Raw genomic sequence first — 22,981 nt, 5'->3', positions numbered from 1 at the left:
ACATTAATTAACAAACATACAAACAAGTAATTAACGTAGCCATTATACGTATATGGGTACACAAATCGCTAGGTCTTGACAGCATATGTTTTTAGGTCATTGTATCTTATTATACTAAGTTAATCATGTTCTAACTTAATTTTCTAAGTTATGCAAGCTGTTTTAAGTCAGTTTAACATAATATTAAAGAGTATAAACGAGTTCAACCCTTGTAAAATAAGCTAAAGGAAAATGGATGAACAAGTTAGTCTATGCTAGATACTTCCTATTTGAGAGTCAAAATAACACACAGGCAAAATAATGTGAAATTATCACTCTGCGCAAGAACCTGGAAATCACTTACTGCCAGTGTATCACATTTAAAACTAACAATCAGTGTCATTGCAACACATGGGCACAGACTCATGGTGAACTGATTGCCTACCGTTCAATGTTTATCCTTTTGACTTTATATTTAATTAGCATTGCTGTTGCTAAAGCACCAACCATGCATGGCTGAATTGTTGCCTGACTTAATTTCCAAATACGATTCTTGTACTTTATGCTAACAATTTTAATGGCTATGTCTCTTCATTGAGGCTGACACGCATTCTGTGTGTTTGTGCTTTGTGAGTTCATTCTTCCAGGGTATCTTGGCAAGGCTTCCAGAATCGGTCTAATCGAGAACACAAATTCATTCTTTGTGTTCACAGAACTGAGAAAGAGCTATGAAAGCTTGCACTCCAGAGTAATGCCAAATGTGCCTCAGATTTCCTGAAAAGTGAAGCTGGTGACTGGCTGCAGTATGGGTCATACACTCTACCCTCTCTGTGTAAATGACATGTCACATGAAAAAAAAAAAACACATTTAACTTCAAATAATTGTTCCTGATGGTAATTTCTTACTTCTGTCATAATGTCTTATTTAACTGATGTTGGCCTATGTTACTTTTTATTTTTCTCACATGCCTGCTTTTATTGAGTAAAAGATTGATGTTTAAAATGTTTTGTGGTGCCAGCAATGTGTGCTCAGGATCAGTACCGCCATACTTGTGCTTTAAATCCAAAATATGACATCACCTTCATTTTTATTCTGTGGAAGAAAGAGGGGACATTTATGTTGATTGATAAACTCAGATTGCACTGCCAGTTATTTTAAAAATTAAAACATATGCAATTAGTATCATTATCAAGCATTGTTAAGTTAAACATCTTAAAGACATATTATACATGAATATAGCTGTCTGATATTGTGGATGAGCAGACACTCTTCCATGTCAGGGAAATAAAGTCCAGCTTGCAGAGGCTGCATTCGACCTCAGTGTATCATAAGAGCCACACATAGGCTTTATAATCTCAAGTGCCTCTCTTGCATTATGAATTACAAAGGACCCCATTTTCAGATCTAAAAAAATCCTTATATGTTCTTCTGGTGTAGAAAAGAAAATCACCTCATCTACCTGTAACACCAAGTAATTTCGGGGAGAATATTCCTTTAAGTTTGTTCCTGATTTAATTAATCATTTTCGCTGATACTTCTGATGGATTCAGTAGAATATGCAGACATGTGTACAGTATTCTTCTGTGGTAGTTAGGGTTATTATGGGCAAACGAATGACTGTATAAAATAGGGGCAAACGAGTACATATCTCAGTCCATGCGTACTTCGTTCGTTCTCAAACGAAATGACTCTAAACACCGACTCGTTCAAAGAAGAGGGCGTACTCATTCTCAAGAAACTCTATCCAATGAAATGCTTCTTCACGGAATTTACTCGAACGCCATTGGCCAGTTTTACAGTCAATCACAATACGAACGAAACGGTAAGAAAGATTCGTTCATTTCAAAAAATGAATCATTCGACATTGAACTATCTGAAGGTTTGTGCACTGTAACAGCGAAAAAATTGTGCTGTATTTTTTGTAAAAAATGTCAATGGCTCACCTAGCTCGTATGTGTTAAAATACGCGTTTTAAAATAAGCAGTATCTTAATTTGTATCTGCGTTTTTATGTCAGTCATGATTTTATTGTCGTGCTTGGTTTACTCATTAACGTTACCATATAACTTTTACCAGAGTTCCAACACCAGTTTTACCAATAAGATCAGTGGGTGGACACATACATAAACACTGTCTGTCTTTACTTGATCTCTGCGGTCTAAGAGTCCTCCATACTGCACTGCAAACAGTAAGTACTGCTCGTTGGTCTTTGAATGTCAATGAACTCCTTATACAGTCATGATTTTTTCAATTTGTGTGCAAGCGAGGAGAAATAAATTAGCTTGTAATATCCAGGATATCATCACTGCATGTCTTTATACTTTCATTTGTTAGACTGTTCTTCAAAACTAAGGTGACTTAGTTGTATGTTTTATTAAAGTTTAAAGGGCAGTCAGACACTTACAACAGATTAGTCTCATAAATGTGTAATAGCAGTGGTGTGGTGGTAACGTTAAAAAAATTATTATGTTGTGTAATTTTTTATGTATTTTATGTATTTTTAATGTTGTACTTGATAATTTTTAGTGTTTTAATAAAAATAATTGTCCTATTATTAAGACTTCAATAAGCCTTTGAAAGAATGTTACTTAATGTTACTAAGGCTGCAATTATTTGAGCAAAAGTTTACAACAAACTTTGATATTTTGTATTATTTTCATTTAATTTTTTTTTTCTATGTGAATATATTTTAAAAGATAAAGTAAAATGATCAGCAGTCACTACTCCAAACTTCTGTTAAATAAAATAGGCTTCTGATGGACTGTGAGACTTTAAAGGGTCACAAAACACATTTTTTGAGATGTTGACAGTCATATATATGTCCCACGTCACTAAAACACTAGTAGGACACTAAAAGTGAAAATCTTGTTTTTGCGTTGTTTAGAACAAATTCGTTCTTCTAGTTAAATTTTGTAGCTACGTCACGGCGATGATATCACTGTGTATATTCCAGCGTGGAAATCGTGGTAATCCCTCAACAAGTAACGTTATTGGGTTTTCAGCACATCTGTTCATTACTTCATGAGAAAGACTTGGTTCGAACCAATCCGTGCACTCTATATGAAATGAGATGCAACTTCATTAATATGCATGATATAGCTTCAAAGACTGTTTTTACCTGTTACAATGTTCAAAGAGATGCCACGTTGTGTTGCTAACGGTAATTCAAGCAAGTAGTAGAAGAAGAATTGTTCGGAGACATAGGTCGGCAGTGTTGCATTTATAAATGTGCCACAACAATGGTTTTGTTTCCATTTTTCCTGCGATGAGAGCACAGCTCGTGTGTGGACTCACATTTGTTGTGGATTACAGTGGTCTGCTAACACGAGATGAAAATATAGAAACATTTTTTACCTGAGAGCTTTTCGCGTCTGGAAATTCAGATTTGCCACTCGTGTTCTTTTTAAAAAAGACACTGTTCCAGTTTGCGTTGAATGTCCTGTCCCTACAGATTAGGCAAATGTGCGATCAATGTTCGTTGTTTATGTTTCTCCAGATGGCAAAGTTAGATAGTATCGTCAGCAGTATTCTTTTAGTTTTTGAAGACATACCTTAGTCAAAATGATTTAGTTACTAAGTTTACAGTAATATCACTACAATATTTTGGACCGAAAATCCTTCAATTCCTTACAGCTCTCAGATCCGCTGTAAATGCTGCTCTCTAAATCACTGTCTATCTCTCCTGATCTGTATTTGTGTTGTAGATTTAGTGCACGTAATGAACTCCCCTTTTCATTCAATCCTTTCCCTCTTTCGCCACTTGTCACTCTCAACTAAGCAAAGCTGGACTTTTTCTTAACTTTTTCCAAAATAGAGTTGTGTAAACACCCTGCTAAGACATAGGGGTTTCATGGCCCTTTTAATTCACATAAATAATCAGTTTTATAATATATTACTATAGAAAATAGGTATTTAATATTAAAATAACTATAAACAATAATTTCACATGGTCGACGCAGTAGGTAGTGCTGTCGCCTCACAGCAAGAAGGTCGCTGGTTCGAGCCTCGGCTGGGTCAGTTGGCGTTTCTGTGTTGAGTTTGCATGTTCTCCAAATGTTCATGTGGGTTTCCTCTGGGTAATCCGGTTTCCCCCATTGTCCAAAGACATGCGGTACATTTGAATTGGGTAAGCTAAATTGTCCGTTGTGTATGAGTGTGTGTTTGTGTGTGTGAATGAGTGTGTGTGTGGATGTTTCCAGGGGAGGTTGCAGCTGGAAGGGCATTCGCTGTGTAAAACATTTGCTGGATAAGTTTGCGGTTCATTCCGCTGTGGCGACCCCAGATTAATAAAGGGACTAAGCCAAAAAGAAAATAAACGAATGAATAATTTCACACTTTTCTGGCTTTATGTACATCTAAGCAAATAAATTACTGATAAATCACAAATAAATGCAACCTTGGTGAGCATAGGTGGTATCCTCAAAAACATTATCAGATCATCATGTTTACAATCTTTTGGCTGAAACTATTTTAAGACTAATTGTGGACCGCAAGGAAGTTTCATGATTGACAACTACTTTAAATACACCCACAAACACACAATAGTGTTTAAAATTAACATGTGACATGATTATCTGCTTGTTTCCTCAGTGGCAGGAATTGGTAGACTGTCCACCAAAGGCTCTGTGCTGCTGCTGTGTGACATGCAGGAGAAGTTCAGACCCACTATTTTCCAGTTTACAAACGTTGTGAGCAATGCTGCAAGATTGTTACAGGTACAACACTTACCTCAGTTTTTCAGAACTTCTGCAATTTTCATTAAAATGTAGTTGGTCATGTATTAAAGAAGACATATTTTGCAAAATTCACTTTATATTATTTGTTTACTGTGTTTGCAGAGTAGTGAGCACTGTTGCATGATACACCGATTCTAAAAATGATTGTGATTTCCTGGCTTTCAAAACGAATCTGCATTTTTTAGTACTTTTTGACAGCTGTAGTTGCGAGTGCTCATTAATAGTGGGCAGTGTGGGGGCCGTGCAGTTCTTTTACGCCAAACTGAGTGTGTGTTGAGCTGTTGAGTGTTGTCCTCTCACACCATTTTTATGAGATTGTGTGTAAATCATGTCACATGTGATATGCTGAGATATATTCTCATATCAGTACGGTCAAACTTAACTCTGGCTGTTACATCACAATGCAAAAATGTCAGTAGATTCTTGTAACCATCATCCAAAGCAATGGGATGCTGTAATAACATCTAGTCAAAGGAACAACATGAACGTGTATCTCTTTAACAAATACCAATTTTTATTAGTAGATGACATCATGGACAGCTTAAAATGCATGTCCTGTCATTGACCCCCATATTAGTATCTAAACATGTAATTATATATGAATATGACAGGATCACTGTGTCATGAACAGTAAGGACCAAGCAACATCTCCAGGCTCTTTGAGAACCAGACCAAAAAAGTTATGTGCAGTTTTGTCTATTTTCTTTCAAACAAAGCTGCAACTATTTTATTTATGTTGAAACAACTCGGCTGGATTGCTGACAAAATTAGTTTTTATTTCTATATTTGTTTTACTATTTTTAAAAATGGTTCTGCTTTGTTTCAGCTGGCAGCAAACACAGAGTGTTTATTAATAAATAATATTTTGAAATAAAAAAATATTGTGTAGTATTGATTTAGTATCAGTATCATGATATTTAATTTAGGTATCGTGTTTATCTTATTTTTCGCCGACGAGCGGGCGCAGCCATTTGGATCTTTTTGGCTCGAGCCTTCCGGTCTCATTCACTTCCATTCATTTTTAGACATTAAAAACTGCTCGTTTTGCTGTTTGATGTTGCAAACTGATATTTTCTTAATATACTACTTGGTCAGTATAGTCATGCAAACATTTGGTTGTAGAGCAAGTAGTTTAACCGTTTTCTGCTGTTTATTATTTCTAGTCATTTCTCGCATAGGCGACTGAATCAGAAGTTCTAAATCAATCGCAGACGCAAAACAGACGCACTTCCGCATTTTAGAATAAGGTCAATTGAAGTGAACATTTTGGTATTGTGCAAGACTAGTACTGAGTACACTGAAAAATCCATTCTGTGTGTTTGCTTTCTCTTTGCATCTAATTTACACATGTGACTGAACTTTGTGGATGGGGGCAAGGAGCAGCAGCTCGTTTGCAATAAAGAGACACATTTCTGCATGGAAAAAAGCATACATGTATGCAAACATATATTTTTTTCTTGTCACCTATTTGTTTTTTATTTTTATTTTATTTCGTTTTAGTTAACTTTATTTATTCACACAAAACGCCCATTTACTACGGTGGCTGAGAGAGCTCACGTTGTTATTTAAGTTAAAACATACAAATAGAAAAATGCTAACAAATAAAGAAAGCAACCTTTATTTGTTTATTTTAACAGCCTGGTCATACAGTTCCTTATTGTTTGTATATTTTAGCAATAATATTATGACAAATTTCACAATTAAGATTAAATCAACCACTTATTCTAAACAGGAAGCAGCTGTGTTTGTCACCTTTTGGGTCCCTAATAAATTTCCTTTGTGGTTTGCACTATTTAAAGCATGATTGTGTATGTGTTGTCAGATTGGAACAGATGATAATATTTTCTCTGTTAATGTTTTTCTATATACATGTGTTTTTAACTTGTAGTGGATTTGCGCTCTCTCAGCCACCACAAATTGCAGCATAATAAATGATCCATGAGGTATTTTGAACTGAAACTGTAACGGCACATTGTGGGGACACTTGACACTTGTATTACATATCAGTATTACAAAGAGGCATAGTAGGGCACCTTTAAATGTGCCCTCAAGACTGCATCATGTTTGTTGACCACTGTTTTAGTAATTTTCATTATCCCTCTTGCAGTCTTAAAAAAACATATATTTTGAATTTTTAATACTGTTTTATATATTGATTTTATTGTATTTTTTTTACATTTTAGTGGTATGAAACTTTTTCTTTTAGTCATTTGACAACACAGACATAAAAAAATGACTAGAGAAATGATTTACACTTGTCTTCTTATATAATATATATCTTCGCATATTTATAATTATTTTATATATATACATATATAGTTGTTATGATTGGTCTACATTTATGCTATAAATTATTTGCATATAAATTATTAATTTAGATTCATTTAAATTTTCATTATTGTGTAGCAGGGGCAGCAGAGTGGCTCAGTGGTAAGCACTGTCACCTCACATTAAGAAGGTCGCTGGTTCAAGTCTCGACTGGGCCAGTTGGCATTTCTGTGTGGAGTTTGCATGTTCTTCTTGTGTTCACATGGTTTTTTTCCTAGGTCACCGGTTTCCCCAACAGTCCAAAGACATGAGCTATATGTGAATTGGATGAACTAAATTGGCCGTAGTGTGTGAATGTGAGAGTGTATGGGTGTTTCCCAGTTCTGGGTTGTGGCTGGAAGGGCATCCGCTGCGTAAAACATATGCTGGAATAGTTGGCATTGTATTTTACAACATTGTATTTTGTTTTGAGTTCACCGTCATTATTGTTTTTGTTTTTATGTTATTGTTTTTAGTCTAATTCAGTCTAATTTCAATTGTTGTTTTTAGTTGTTTTTAGTCTAACTCAAGTGTGACCCTTAAGTAAGAAAAACTAGAAGGATATCCAATTAATTCTTTTATGTATAACTTTATTGTTTTTTGTTTATCTGTAATTGTTCTTGGGCATCCCACTTTCAGAGGCCTGGTTTCTCTCAAGGTTTTATTTCCTTCACTCTAATCAAATCGTGAAGTTTGTTCCTCGCCACTGGCTAGCTTGGTTTGGGAATTGTGGAGCTGTGCATTGATGGATTTTCTCTTCAGTGTTTGGACTTTCAGCAGTGACATTTAAACGAAACTGAACTGAACTTCAACTGTGAAAACTGGATTGACACAGTTTCAATTTACTAGAACTGTAAATATTAAGCTGCTTTGACACAATCTACATTGTAAAAATGCTATACGCCTTAATTTAAAGTACCTTTAGCACAAATCGTCACCCTGAAATAAGTTTTTTCAGGGTGCTGGGATGTCTCTGTTTATATTAATATGGGTGTTCAATCCCTGCTAAGTGCACTGCATCAAACTAACTCGGACTTTGGACTTTTAGAATTTCTTTGTACTTTATTTAGTAATTTACTTTGTTTTGATAAAAGTGTCTGCTAAATGATTAAATGTAACATTAATTATGTTTTCTTCCAGGCATGTCGAATCTTAAACATCCCTCAGATTTTAACCGAGCAGTACCCCAAGGGTCTAGGCCCCACTGTTCCTGAGCTGGGAGCAGAGGGCCTGAAGCCTCACACAAAGACCAGTTTCTCTATGATGACAGAGAGCGTGCAGAGCTCACTCAAGAGCATGGGAGACCCTCAGCAAGTCATACTGTGTGGCATCGAGGCTCAAGCATGCATTGCGGTAATGCCCAGTTGATATTTATTCTGGTGCACACTCACACATAGCCAAATGTTTATGGTTCTTGTTGTACTGTAGTGCACAGCCTATGATCTCCTGGAGAGAGGAATGGAGGTTCATATTGTAGCTGACGCTGTGTCCTCTAGAAGGTATGATTGTCTTTTTTAAAATGTTTAAAATGGAATATTCCAACTCCTATTCTACATTTTCTCCATTGGCTACTAGTCCATTTCAGGATTGAGTTCAACTTTTTTTACAATTGCATTATTTACAATATCAAACAATTTGGTTTCAAAATACCTGATCTTCTCCATCCCTATGTGCACATGGAATTTGTGCACGCAGAAATCTTTATTAGGCCATCATTGAGTCGATCTATTTACTTATGTAAATGTCTGTAAATATTTATTTATTTAGTTTTTATACAATAGTTTTAGTAATATTATTGATAATATTAATATGCAGGCCCACACGGAATCTGTGTGCACAATAATTTGCAATTTTCCGCAGATTTTTAGCCTATCATTAAGTCTATTTATTTACATGTGTAAATGTGTGTTAATTTATACTATTCGGTTTTTTAATTAATTTCAGTAATATTATTGACTGATATGAAAATGTATGGTTTATTCAAAATACAGTTTGTAAAACAATATTTACTTTCTTTTAGTATTTATATTATATGAGAAACTTGCTGTGTTTACCAAATAGGTGGATCTAATTAGATTTGAATTGTAAACATTAAAAAGGTATTTTTTATTTATTTTACATATTACGTTTTTAGTAACGATACTTCCAAAATCATTCCACATTAATCCACAGATTTATTTTTACAAAATTCTGTGCAGAAATAGCAAAAGATGCAAAAGTCTGCAGATTCCGTCTGACTCTACTAATATGCAAATGTTTGTATGATTTATTTACAATATAGTTAGTAAAATAATATTTTATGTCTTAAGGTAACTATATTATATGAGAAGCTTGTTTGGTTTATCAAACAAGTGAATCTAAATGGATTTGCACTGTAAACCTTAAATAATAGTTGAAAAGTTGATATATGTTATCTAATGTTTGTTACTATACTCTTAAAATCATTTTGCATAAATTTGCATTTTTTAACAAATCCTGTGCATAAATGTAAAAAAATGTCAGCAGATTCTGTCAAAAGTTTAAGATCTTGTAGGATTAACTTACTGAAATTCCTCATACAAGGCTGAATTGCAACTTTAAAATGGCCCCCTTGAGTTTGTGTGTGAATAAGAGAGGCTGCGTCCGAAACCGCATACTTCCATACTATATAGTACGCCAAAATCAGTATGCGAGCCGAGTAGTATGTCCGAATTCATAGAATTCGAAAATCAGTATGCGAGAAGTACCCGGATGACTTACTACTTCCGGCGAGATTCCGGAGTGCGCATCCCATGCATGCTGCGCTATCCCATGATGCCCCGCGAGCGAATTCATGAATGGAAGTAAAGCGACGCAACTGACGCAGGTAGGTCACGTGACCATGACAAAATGGCAGATGTAGTACGTCCGAATTCCATTCATACTTTTCACATTCATACTGTATAGAACGTATTTTTCTAACGGCCGAGTAGTAAGTTTAAATTGAAATGCAGTACCTACTGAGTAGTGGGTGGTTTCGGACGCAGCCAGAGTGTATAGGTGTTAGGGTGCTGGGTGGTGGCTGGAAGGGCCTAGTTAATTTCACTGTGACAACCCCTGATAAATCAGGGACTAAGCTGAAGGAAAGAATGGCCCCCCTTGACCAGTTCCCCTTCGGGGGGAACTTCAGCACTATAAGTGGATTTGATTGTAAAATCCACGCATTGGGAGGTTCGGTTCAGAAGCTACTCGTCTGAAAGAGTATTGAACGGGCCAATTAAGAATGAATTGGCAGCGCAAGCCTGCGCAGGTGAGCGGCATAAGCAATCAACTGAGTATATAAGCTCACCTGGCGCCAGCAGACGCTATCCTTTTCGCTTCAGAGACTTTCTGATCGAGTCGATGAGGGTTCCTCCTGCTGTGACCAGCGATTCTGAGCGAACGAGAGCATTCTCCCGGTCCAGAGTGTGTACACGCAGTGGCAGACGGTCGAGCTGGGTTTCTCCCTTGCCTGGCGTTCTTTGGGTCCGGTCCTCCAGAGCGGTGCGTATAAAGTTGCAAACTTCACAGAAAGAGCAACACAGTCGTGCAGCACGTCCTTATCAGGACGGCGCTCCGACTGTGCGTTTCTGGATGCGGTGGTTTCCTGTCCTCGGATGATGGGCGCGGGCACTGCGTTACATGTCTGGGGGTCCAGCATGTTAATGCGCTGCTCGCGGGCAGTTCATGTCGTCATTGCGATGCCATGACTGTTGCGCAAGATCGCGGTTAGCCTTTGCAAAAGGGCGAACCACCCCAGTTGTCCCCTGCTCTGCAGCGGGCACTCGGGCAGATCTGAGGGTTTCAGCGAGAGATAATCCGTCGCCCACGGGCCCGCGGACCTCCCGCTCCTCTAAGCGCTCTGAGCGGCAACACGTGCTGGTCAGGACGGACAGTACGGCGGCGGTGGCGTATATCAGCCGTATAGGGGGTATGCGCTCTCGCCGCATGTCTCAGCTCGCCCGCCGTCTGCTCCTCTGGAGTCATCCGCGGCTGAAATCGCTGCACGCCATTCATATTCAGGCAAGCTCAACCGTGCAGCCGATGCGCTCTCACGGCAGCCTTGCGTCCTGGAGCATGGAGACTCCACCCCGAGTCTGTTCAGCTGATATGGGCGCGATTCGGGGAAGCCCAGATCGATCTGTTGCTTCCCCCGAGATCGCTCATTGCCAGTTGTTCTTTCCCTGACCGAGCGCTCTCGGCACGGATGCACTGGCTTACAGCTGGCCTCGGGGCACGCGCAATACGCGTTTCCCCCAGTGAGCCTGCTCGCGCAGTTACTGTGCATGGTCAGGGAGGACGAGGAACAGGTTGCTGGTTGCGCCCCTCTGGCTCAACCGGACCTGGATGTCAGAGCTCTCCCTCGCGATAGCCCTCCCCTGGCAGTCCCTTCGAGAGAGCACCTACTCTCTCAGGGACAGGGCACCACCTGGCACCCTCGCCGATCTTTGGGATTTTTAGACGCGAGGAAGACTTAGGTAACCTCCGATTGCGGTGGCTAATACCGTCACTCGGGCTAGAGCCCCCTCCCCGAGCGCGCCTATGCCCTGACGTGAAGTCTATTCACTGAATGGTGTGTCTCTCGCTGAGAAGACCCCCGTAATTTGCCAGATCAGCGTTGTGCTTTCTTTACGCCGAGAGAAGCTGGAGAGCAGGCTGTCGCCCTCCACACTCAAGGTTACGTGGCTGCCATCTCCGCTCTCATAACGCGGTGGCTGGCAGCACCGTGGGAACGCATAACCTCATCATCCGGTTCCTCAGGGGCGTTAAGCGAATTAATCCACCCCGCCCCCTCTCATGCCCTCTTAGGATCTCGCCCTCGCTACACAAGCCGCGTCAGATCCCTTCGATCCTCGACTCAGTATATTTCTGTCCCTGAAGACAGCTCTGCTGGTCGCGTTGATATCGATCAGAGGGTCGGGGACCCGGAGGCATTTTTCGGTCAGTGACTCGTGCCTGTAATTGGGCTGGCTTCTCTCACGTATGAGACCCCGCCCGCGATATGTGCCCAAGGTTCCTACCACTCCGTTTTAATACGAGGTAGTGAGCCTGCAAGCGCTGCCCTCGGAGGAGGCAGACCCAGCCCTTATTTATTGTCCAGTTCGCGTTTTGCGTATTATCCGGACCGCACTCAGAGTTTAGATCATCTGAGCAGCTCTTCGTCTGTTATAGCGGTCGGCAGCAGGGAAGTGCCGTACCGAAATAAGTTCCCACTAGATTGTGGATGCCTTCTTTCACTATCAGAGCCGAGATGAGCCGCGTCCCCCGAGAGCGCGTGCGCACTCCACTCGGAGCTTCGCATCCTCTCGAGCGCACGCACGCGGCGCCCCTCTAACAGACATCTGTAGAGCTGCGGGCTGGGTGACACCCAACACATTTGCAAGGTTTTACAATCTGCGAGTGGAGCCGGTTTCCTCAAGGGTATTAGGTAACCCTTGGTGATTGAGGAAACAATTCGGTAGGGTGTTGAAACACGCTTGCTGCGCCATTTTCCCTAACACGGAGATACGTGCGCCTTTTTATCTGTCAGTAAAGTTCCCCGTCAGGTGAGCCCTGCAGATTCCTCCGTGGCCCCCAGCACTGACTCAGCGGAGGAGTCACTTGCTGGCCCACTACGTTGTAGGTCTGCCCGCTGGTCAGCCCGCGTTTTGGGTAAAGGTGCCTGCTATGCGTGGTCCCCACTAGGCGATCCCATATGCTTATTCAGCCACGGTTAAGTCCCCCCCTGGGCGGACCCGTGTCTTCCCTCCCCGCTAACCACTCTTTTGCTATGCGTACTCCCCCTTTTAGGGCTAGTCCATATGTAAATTCTGCCATCTATCCCCCCTTGGGTAACGGATGGCCTCCGCAGCGTCCTCCCTATCGGGATTGCACGCTTCCCAACGTACTGTCGTATTTCCTAGAATTATCTAGATGCTCACGACTTCCCAAAAAAATATATATAATCCGTAAAACTTCTGTTGAAGTAGGATAAATTAGGGCCAGGGACACGTTGGAGGACCGCGCCCCCCATGATGTGGGTGCGTCACGCTTGCTTGACTATCTCCTCATCGGGGGTGTTGGTAAGGTGCAGTCATTATGGCGCTTTCAATGGGCTCCCAATGCGTGGATTTTACAATCAAATCCACTTATAGTGCTGAAGTTCCCCCCGAAGGGGAACGTTCGAGGTTACTAAAGTAACCCTTCATTCCCCGAGGAGGGGAACGGAAGCACTATACTCCGTCGCCATAATGACTGTCCCTTAGCTGTTGAAAGTCTCTTCAGCTTAAAAAGGATAGCGTCTGCTGGCGCCAGGTGAGCTTATATACTCAGTTGATTGCTTATGCCGCTCACCTGCGCAGGCTTGCGCTGCCAATTCATTCTTAATTGGCCCGTTCAATACTCTTTCAGACGAGTAGCTTCTGAACCGAACCTCCCAATGCGTGGATTTTACAATCAAATCCACTTATAGTGCTTCCGTTCCCCTCCTCGGGGAACGAAGGGTTACTTTAGTAACCTCGAACGTTCTCAATTCTCTTCATAAAGCTAGTTTTCCTCAGCTTTTAACAACTATTGATTCATATCTGTTTTAATTTGTCAGCCCATGCTATATTGAGCAGTCTCTTGATATTTATATTTCTGGATCAAAAATTTCCTCTTTAGTAGAGAAAAGAAAAAAAATGAATTGGAGAAATGAACAGTGATAGGAAAATATATATTTGTAAGTTTTTGCGTTCCCTCGCAAAGATGTTTTGCATTATCTCGCAAAGATGTTTTTCCACAAACACTTCCTGTTCACCTTATACATGTCAACCCTCCCATTTTTGCTGGGAATCTTCCATATTTTACCATTCTATCCCGCTATCATCCTATCATTAAGTATTTTCCCATGATTCTCATATATTTTTAATCTTGAAAGCACGCTGAAATTAATATTAAAATGTCTGCTTTCACTTTCTTTCCATTAAAGCTGTGCGTTGATCATCGCCTTTCATATGCAACCTCTGAATCAGCGAATGCATGTGTAAGCGCTGGCTGAGGGACGGACTCTGTATGATAAACTGATCCCAGATCAGCTTCTTTACTCGCCGTTTCAAGTGATACGTCTGTTATAAAACAAGTGTTAAGCAGCAAATGAATCTCTCATTTTGTTTTGTTTGATAACAGAGGTGTCACTTTAAGAGATCTATGATGAAAGCATTCGATTACTTTACTAACTGTTTGGGCTTATTTAAGAGAAGATTAGTTGTGTTCAATATATTATAATATATTTAACATTTTATTAAGTGCACTTGTCTGTTTAAATAAATCTGAAACACAATGTTTCGCTCCTGTTTAAATAGGGTGTACAGAAGATGATCTGGGATCAGATCATACGGAGCTTGTCCGTCAGTCGGCATGTATACATATATTCACTTATTCCAGGGGTGTGCACACTCGGTCCTGGAAGGCCGGTGTTCTGGAGAGTTTAGCACCAACCCTAATCAAACACACCTGAATCATCTAATCAAGCTCTTGCGAGGTATACTAGAAACTTCCTGGCAGGTGTGTTGAAGCAAGTTGGAGCTATACTCGGCAGGACACCGGCCCTCCAGGACCAAGTTTGGAGACCCCTGACTTATTTTGAATTGGTTGCATATGAAGGGCGTTCTTTTGCGAGCGAACTTAAATACATCTTTGCATTCCTTCGCAAAACATCTTTGTGCGACAACGCAAAGCATTTTTGCAAGTGAATTAAAAAACTTAAAAATAATTTTGTTGCACATTTAAAAAAAACTCAACACAGCTCCCAGGTCGTTATTGGAAACTCTTAAAGAACAAGATTGTTCCATCAAATGAAGAATGACACAATTATATAACATATTAAGAGAAAATCAAAAAGAAAACTCTGAAAATAAAAGTTCAGCATTGATCTAAGATACAAAAATGGATATTCTAGTAGAGGACTTGAATATAATTTGTTTGAAATGCACAAACAAAAACATTAAACTCCGGTTTGAGATTGCTACAATATAATTGGATAATGAGAACTTATATTACTCCTGTAAGATTAAATAAATTCAATCCTAAAATCCCTGATCTTTGTTTTAAATGCAAGAAGATAAAGGGCACATTTTTTCATCGTGTGTGGGAGTGTGAGGAGGTACAGAAATTTTGGGTGGAGGTGACTTAATATATTTCACAATTTATTTCCTTTTTAATTGTTTTATGTCCTGGATTATGTATATTAACTGTGTATGAAGACAGTTGTGCTTTGCCTACTAAAGAAAGAAAATTGATTGATTTATGTTTAATATAGGCGTTGTATTGCTTTAGTTGGAAAAATGTTAATCGCCCTCCAATTGGACTTTGGTTGAGAAACCTAATAGCATGTTTGGTTCTTGAAAAGCTCATATATATAATAAGGAAAAAAATCCTCTGAATTTTGTGATATCTGGGAGGTGTTTTTAAACTTGAAAAAATCTTTGGAAGTTGTGTAATGTGAATTGGTGCTTGATTACAATTTTTGTTTATTTTAATGAATAAATTAATTTTAATATTACTTTTATTTAAAATTATTTTTAATAAATATTATTATTTCAAATAAAAATCCTAAGCCTGTCTGGGGTAAGTTTTGGGTGTTGGGGTTTGAATTATTGTAAAACTTTGAAAAAAAAAAAAACTTAATAAAGACATGTCATACAAAAAAATATATTTTCTTATCACTTTGTTTTTTTTCTCCCTCCCATTTTTTTTTCTCCCACCCAGGTTTTATTTCTTCCACTCTTTTTCTCCCCACCATCACATCTTTTCCGGGTCTCCGTAGCGCCATGCTGTTTTGAAAGTGCTTTATAAATTAATGAATCTAAAACTAAATCATATAGATGTATTCACATTGATGATAAAGTCTGAAAAATAGTTTTAAGTCAGTGTAAACACCAGACTTCTGCCTAGCATTATTGACTCACACCCACATCTTTTCAAACACAACCTCAAGATAAAAGATGAATGGCACCTATAAGCATTTTATATAAGAGGAATTTTACAATGTTTGCTTACCTATATATCATCATTTGTCAAAGTTGGTTGATTTTCCCTGTAGGTTAGTTGTTTAAGTGATTGTCAGGGTTTTAAAAATGTATCTTGTTGGATTTTTTAAGTCAAACAGATCGTCTTTTTGCACTGTCACGGTTGAGGCAGAGTGGGGTGTTTCTCAACACTACAGAGGGAGTTTTACTGCAACTAGTGCAGGATGCCAAGCACCCCAACTTTAAAGAGGTACTGTACCTGTTAACCTGTCTGTTAGTTACAGTGCTCAGCATATATAAGTACACCCCTCACAAATCTACCTTTTAAATAATAATTAATAATAATAATCAAATAATATTTTTAATAGGAAGCTATACAATGTTGCATTTGAGCATATACATTAGATTAGTCAGTACTGAAGCCAAATCTGGAGCTTATCTAACAAAATAACCTACGATAATGGTCCAAAAACTAGTACACCCAAATTTATATGTTATAGAAAAATAATAAATACAAATTTAATAAAGAGGAAAAATCAAGAGAAGCAAAAAAACGTTATAATTATTAAAAAGGTTATAATTATTTTTGCAATATTTTGCTTTAATTTAATTGTATTAGCTTTCAATTTCTAAATATGTTTAGTGACTAAAATAAAACTATAATAAATATATCTGGTTAATAAATCTGTTTTGTTTTAATGCACCAAAATGCATTGCCTGTAGTCATTGAGAAATGGATATAAATATTCATTTTCAAAAAGAGGTGTACTCAATTATGCTGAGCACTGTATGATTTTATTATTTTACACATTAAAACATCATCATTTTGTTTCCTTGTCAGTGTTATATGCTCATTCCTATTTTTTAATTACATTTTCTTGTTATTTCAATAAATGTTAAATGTTCATGTGTCCTGATGTATGTCTAGTAGCTGCATAAATATGAAAACAAAAGGAAATGGTTATTAAATAGCTTAACCATTAACACAGGTTCCATTTGTCAGTTATTTTTACTGATGGACTGTAACAAGAGTTACTGCTGGAGTGTATAATAGAGATAAAACTAGTATGTTTGTTATTTTTACCTGCTTGCACTCTTGATTTATTATTAGTTATCATTACAAATTTAACGAGTAAGTGATTTCCTTGCTAAATAAACAGTTACCAATGAGGGTCTTTTACTTTTCATATTTAAAAAAATCATATAAAAATCAACTGCTGTTGTCCTAAGAAGAATTAAATATAAAGCTATTAAATAATTAAAGTTATAACAAAGTTGCATTTTGTACATTTGACAGCCCTTATTCCAGTTTCCTTTTAAATGTTCAGGAAAAAAATAATAGCGTTCTGTTCTGTTCTGAGAAAAGAAGGAGCTTTTTTGGAGCTTTTAGAGAACTACGCCTTTTTGTAACACCTTTTCTTAGATCTGATTGTCATTGCAGGTTGGTTTGTGTCTGAATGACAGCCTATATGAGGAATAGCAGAGGATTCTGTGTTGTTTGGGATTAAATTTGTGTTAAGGCTATTGTTCTCTTCATGTTCTGACCTGTCCTCTTTCATGTTTTTTTTGCATGCAGATCCAGAAACTCTTGGCTCACCCCTCCCCTGATACAGGCCTGCTGGCCTTCTTCAGCTCTCTATAGGGCCAGTCAAACACAGACCACACCCTGCAGACATAATTACAGAAATTACTAAAAATCAACACACACTGTTGTGTCAACCTGATGAACTCATGTGAGATCCTCACATCCTTTCAAAGAAACACAGATAATTCAAATGTTCAAATAAAACAAATGCAAAAAAATATATATGTGTCAGAAGAACAGTTATAGAATAATTAACATGTTTGTAAACATTCAGGATGCGCGTACAAGGAGGTGGCAGAAAAAAATGGGAATGCTAGCATTTACAGCAGGGGAATGACATCCGATGAGGTACAGAGTTTGTTGTTGTCTTAGAAATTAAGTATATTGATTACATATCATATATATTATTTACATAATTCTTTCAGCGTATTATAACAGCTTGTCACCCAGTTATAAGCACAGTGATTCGGCAAAATTACCGTTAAAGTGAGCGGCGTTAGTCTGACAGGTCCATCCTCACAATGAATATTGGATAAGATGAAATAAACAAGCATACAGCCCTAAATATACAATCCCATTGAAGCTCCAAGTATTTTAACAAGATGTGTGGTCATGTGCAAGAAATAGTGTTCACTATGCAGTGCTAAAAACCGAGGTTGTGCCTAACCAAAGACTAGGAAAGAAGACGGAGCTAACGTTACACAAGGCTGGGTAATCATTAACAAGCAAAACTATTGCATTCTGACAGCAAACTACACCTTTACTTAAGGCAGGGTATGTGAACTTACATATAAAGGTAAAGTTAGTTTTAAATTCGCAAATTCTGACTTTCTCCTTAATAATATAATTTCTTAAAAGTATTATTTGCAAACTCTAAATAGCGAAATCATATTAGCAGCCAATAACTATCAAAGTACAACATTGTTCACAGTCAAATAAAGTGTTAATGTTGCTTTCAAGTCACACTTGCAGGTTATTTCAGACCGAATATTCAAAGTGCCTTGGTAAACAATATAGGGAGTGTGTCCAGGTTGTCACTGAATGAATGTGTAAATATAAAACCAACTTTACCTTAATAACTTACACTTTCAAGTTTCATTCTTAGCATTTAGTGTCCGCAGTTTAATTAACCATATGTAACTGTTTATGCTGAAATCATTGTTGCAATCAAAAACGAGTAATGTGTTTGATTCAGCATAGCGTGAACTGACCTGATATAAGATGAGAACTGCAGAGTCCAGCATTTTTAATTAGGTTGTTACCCTATTTAGCTCCCTTTTAGCCAAAGACATCTGCAGTTGACATTAAAAACAGTGTGGTATATGGTAAATGTTAAGTTTTCCATTTTTGGACTTTCAAATTTGGCATCCTACTGCACAACACGGCATGTTTACTATTGCCAGCGGTCTCTTTTTGCAACCGGAAACCCATCAGACGTAGGTTGGTAATTCGTCTGTTGGTAAGAATAAAATTAGGTTAATTGAGTATCATAACTATCAGTTGGTATTTTACAGCATTTGTGGTTACACTAAGATCTCAATAATGTTAGCTAATGCATGAAATTAAAATAGGCTCAGTAGAGTTACCCTACAGCAAATCATATCCTTCAACAATGATATTGAACTGAACCGAATCATCATTTGAACTAGAACAAACTCCGCAGAACTGAATGTGCTTAATATACCAAACCTGTTTCACACAAATAAAGCTTCATATCTGATTTTAGATTATTACCTGTTTTCTATTTGATAAAAATCTGCATTGTATAAAGTGCTATAAAAATAAAAGTGATTAAGTTAAATTACAAAATATTTATTACTGTGTTTAGTAATCTTAGGTTAAAATAAATTTATATCTAATAAATAATAATGACAGGTATAATTTTATGTATATTTACATTTACATTTAGTCATTTAGCAGACGCTTTTATCCAAAGCGACTTACAAATGAGGACAAGGAAGCAATTTACACAACTATAAAAGCAACAATGAATAAGTGCTATAGGCAAGTTTCAGGTCTGTAAAGTCTAAGAAGGAAAGTAATAGTCTTTTTTTTTTTTTTTGAGTACAGTTAGTAGTATATCTAGAGAGGCAATTGCAGATTAGGAAGTGAAGTGGAGACTAAATAGTTGAGTTTTTAGTCGTTTCTTGAAAACCGAGTGACTCTGCCATTCTGATGCAGTTAGGCAGTTCATTCCACCAACTGGGCAGATTGAATGCGAGCGTACGGGAAAGTGATTTCTTCCCTCTTTGGGATGGAACCAGGAGGCGACGTTCATTCACAGAACGTAAGTTTCTGGAGGGTACATAGATCTGCAGAAGTGAGAGCAGATAAGAAGGGGCGCAGCCAGAAATTGCTTTGTAAGCAAACATCAGAGCTTTGAATTTGATGCGAGCAGAAACTGGCAACCAGTGCAAACGGATGAGCAGTGGAATGACATGTGCTCTTTTAGGTTCATTAAAGACCACTCGTGCTGCTGCATTCTGGAGCAGCTGAAGAGGCTTGATAGAGTTAGCTGGAAGCCCCGCTAGCAGAGAGTTGCAGTAGTCCAGTTTGGAGAGAACAAGAGCTTGAACAACGAGTTGAGCTGCATGTTCCGATAAGAAGGGTCAGATCTTTCTGATGTTATAGAGTGCGAATCTGCACGATTAAGCAGTTCTAGAAATGTGGTCAAAGAAGTTTAGTTGGTCATCAATCGTTACTCCAAGGCTTTTCACCATTTTGGATGCAGTAATGGTTGCCCCATCCATCTGGATTGAAAAGTTATGGTGTAGAGTCGGGTTGGCAGAAATATATATATAATATATATCATTCCATGATGTATATAATAATGGAATGATGAACTAAGAAAAATAAATATAAAAATTAATTTAAAAAAAATATTTTTTTGTTGTTTTTTCATGTTAACTAACGAATGTAAATCATTTATACATTAATATTAGTTCATGTTAACTTGCACCTCTTTTAAAGTGATGTATCACTAAACAAATGAATAAAACTTTTTGGTTTTCCCCTGCAAACAAACTGTGACTGGTTCAGTCCTCAAAGCAGTTTATTTACCAGCTGGAAGCTCAAACACTGTACTGACTTAGTGTTTGAGCGTTGTTCGCAGTGACTGCAAAACCACAGTGCAACAAATCACCAGCAGCTGCAACAGTGGTGACCAGGGCAATGTGTCTCAGTATACAGACTATCAATGACTTATGCGTAAAAGATGCAGTAGCGATGATCAAATCAAATCACTTTTATTGTCACATCATCAGCAGCACGTGTGCTGTGATGAGTGAAAAGCTTAGTTGCTGGTTCCAGACAGTGCAAAATACAGACGGTACAAATACAATGACAATGCAAAATACAGACAGTGCAAAATACTACAACGTATAACAACATACTCCCAGAAAAACAGGATAATGTAAAATTGGCAGATGTAGACAGTGATATGTACAATGTATTGGTGTACACATAGTTGTAGCCAGTATTGTTTTAAGTATGGGTTGGTTAAAGTGCAGTGCATGCTACATATTGATGGTGTGCAGTGAGGGATATGGAAGAGTTTATGTGGGGTGTGTTAAGTGTTCATCAGCCTGATAGTCTGAGGGAAGAAGCTTTCCTTCAGTCAGCTAGTTGCGTGACCAGATGCTGCGGAACCGTCTGCCTGAGGGTAGCAGAGAGAAAAGTCTAAGGCTTGAGTGGCTGGAGTCGCTGATGATTCTCTTGGCTTTCCTCATGCACCTGGTGTAGATGTGCTGGATTGAGGGAAGGTCACCTCCTACTAAGCGTCCAGCAGTTTGCACAATCCTATGTAGGCCTTTGCGATTGCTACTGGTGCTGTTTCCATACCTGGTGGTGATACAGCCAGCCAGGATGCTCTCCAAAGTGCAGGTGTGGAACTAGCGGAGGATGTGGGGGCTCATTCCAAACCTTCTGAGACACCTGAGGAAGAAAAGCTTTGTGCCTTCCACAGCACTGCGTCTGTGTGAGCAGTCCATGTCAAATCCTCAGCGATGTGTACTCCTGGGTACAGTTGAGTTCTTGTGGTAACAGTAAACCATTGCCAACAAGTGAGGTATAGGATCTGGAGCAACTTTGAATCTTGACAAGGTGTATGGAAACAAACCATACAAAATGTTGGGAACAATTCAAGAAATAGGCACAAGATTATCAACTTTGATTACTGTAAAGTGCCCTGATCTGACAAATCAAGATTCCTGGTCCATTATGCCAATGGTGAAGCACAGATGCACTTATTATCAAAAGAGGCATACACTGTTTAGTGACACAACCATTTTTTTATGCTATGGGCAATGTTTTCTTTGGACACCTTAAGCCCTTTTATCAACAACACACTATCTGGCAGCTGTCAGATGTTTGAATTTTGTGCACCAACTGATGGCAACAGCATTATGCACCATGCAAAAATCACCAACAAAGGTTAAACCTATGCAGATGATTTTTCTGTTTATGGCTTGGCCTCCAAATTCCACTGACATAAACCCAATCAAACATTTAATGTTCAATAGAAAAGAAAAAGAAAAGCTGGTTCAAGCTGCATCACCACCGCTCTGCAATGTTCGAAAACTGGAGGTCCTGATGTTGACATTTTGGTACCAGAAACACCAACTGACCCAGCCGAGGCTCGAACCAGCGTCCTTCTTGCTGTGAGGCGAAAGCACTACCTACTGCGCCACTGCGGCGATGGTATTAACAGGATAGTAATTTTGTCGTTTACTCACCCTTTACTTTCCTAGAACTTTTTGACACAAAATAATGTATTTGAAGAAAGTCGGAAAACCTGTAACCATTGACTTGCACAGTAATACGTTTTCCTAGAATGCCAACGCTACAGGTTTTCAATTTTCTTCAAAGTATCTTATTTTGTATGAGGCGCTGTGTAGGATTTAAATCAAACTTTGCTCATCAGCACATACATAAAACACAGCTTCTTTTCTGTTTAATAACTACTTATATTTGTACAGCAGCTGGCATCTAGCATTTTGGTGCATTAGCCTATTTATTAGAGACAGGCAAACCCATTTTAAAAGTGCATTCCTGCCCCCTACTGGACATAAGGGTTTATCGTAACCCTGTGACGAATAACAACAATAAAAAAAACAAACTATTTATTCATTCGTTCATTTTCTTGTTGGCTTAGTCCCTTTATTAATCCCGGGTCGCTAGAGCAGAAGGAACTGCCAACTTATCCAGCAAGTTTTTACGCAGCAGCAGGCCCGGATTGGCCGATCGGGAGGCTTCCCTGTGGGCCGGTCCGTTTTTTGGTCGCGCGGGTCAGTGTTTCTAGCTACTTGCACTCTCAGCAGTCGCACTTTTTTTCATTTATTTATTTGACCATAGCCTTAATCTTTTTATTTATTATTTTGCCGCAGCTCCGC

The 22,981-nt window shown here is 38.5% G+C and overlaps 1 protein-coding gene across 4 annotated transcripts; it reads left to right on the top strand.

Moving 5' to 3' along the window:
* Positions 1-1,818: 1,818 nt before the first annotated feature.
* isoc2 (isochorismatase domain containing 2) lies at positions 1,819-19,311 on the top strand. 4 transcript variants are annotated; one of them, XM_087285654.1, is made up of 8 exons: positions 1,819-1,859; positions 2,056-2,167; positions 4,570-4,694; positions 6,093-6,149; positions 8,163-8,375; positions 8,451-8,521; positions 16,139-16,256; positions 17,583-17,730. In XM_087285654.1, coding segments are annotated over exons 2-8 (651 nt in total). In that variant the 5' UTR covers positions 1,819-1,859; positions 2,056-2,166; the 3' UTR covers positions 17,649-17,730.
* The last annotated feature ends 3,670 nt before the right edge of the window (positions 19,312-22,981 follow it).

The sequence above is a fragment of the Danio rerio genome, chromosome 16 (genome assembly GCF_052040795.2).
Source record: "Danio rerio strain M-AB ecotype USA chromosome 16, GRCz13ab, whole genome shotgun sequence".
Classification (NCBI taxonomy): Eukaryota; Metazoa; Chordata; class Actinopteri; order Cypriniformes; family Danionidae; genus Danio; species Danio rerio.
This window is presented reverse-complemented; position numbering and strand designations above follow the sequence as displayed.

Bases quoted from the DNA above. Each gene is read 5' to 3' on its own strand.
- isoc2 (XM_087285654.1), top strand. The intron at 6,150-8,162 runs GTATGCAAACAT...GTTTTCTTCCAG, and splicing joins GCATGGAAAAAAGCATACAT to GCATGTCGAATCTTAAACAT. The intron at 8,522-16,138 runs GTATGATTGTCT...GGATTTTTTAAG, and splicing joins GACGCTGTGTCCTCTAGAAG to TCAAACAGATCGTCTTTTTG.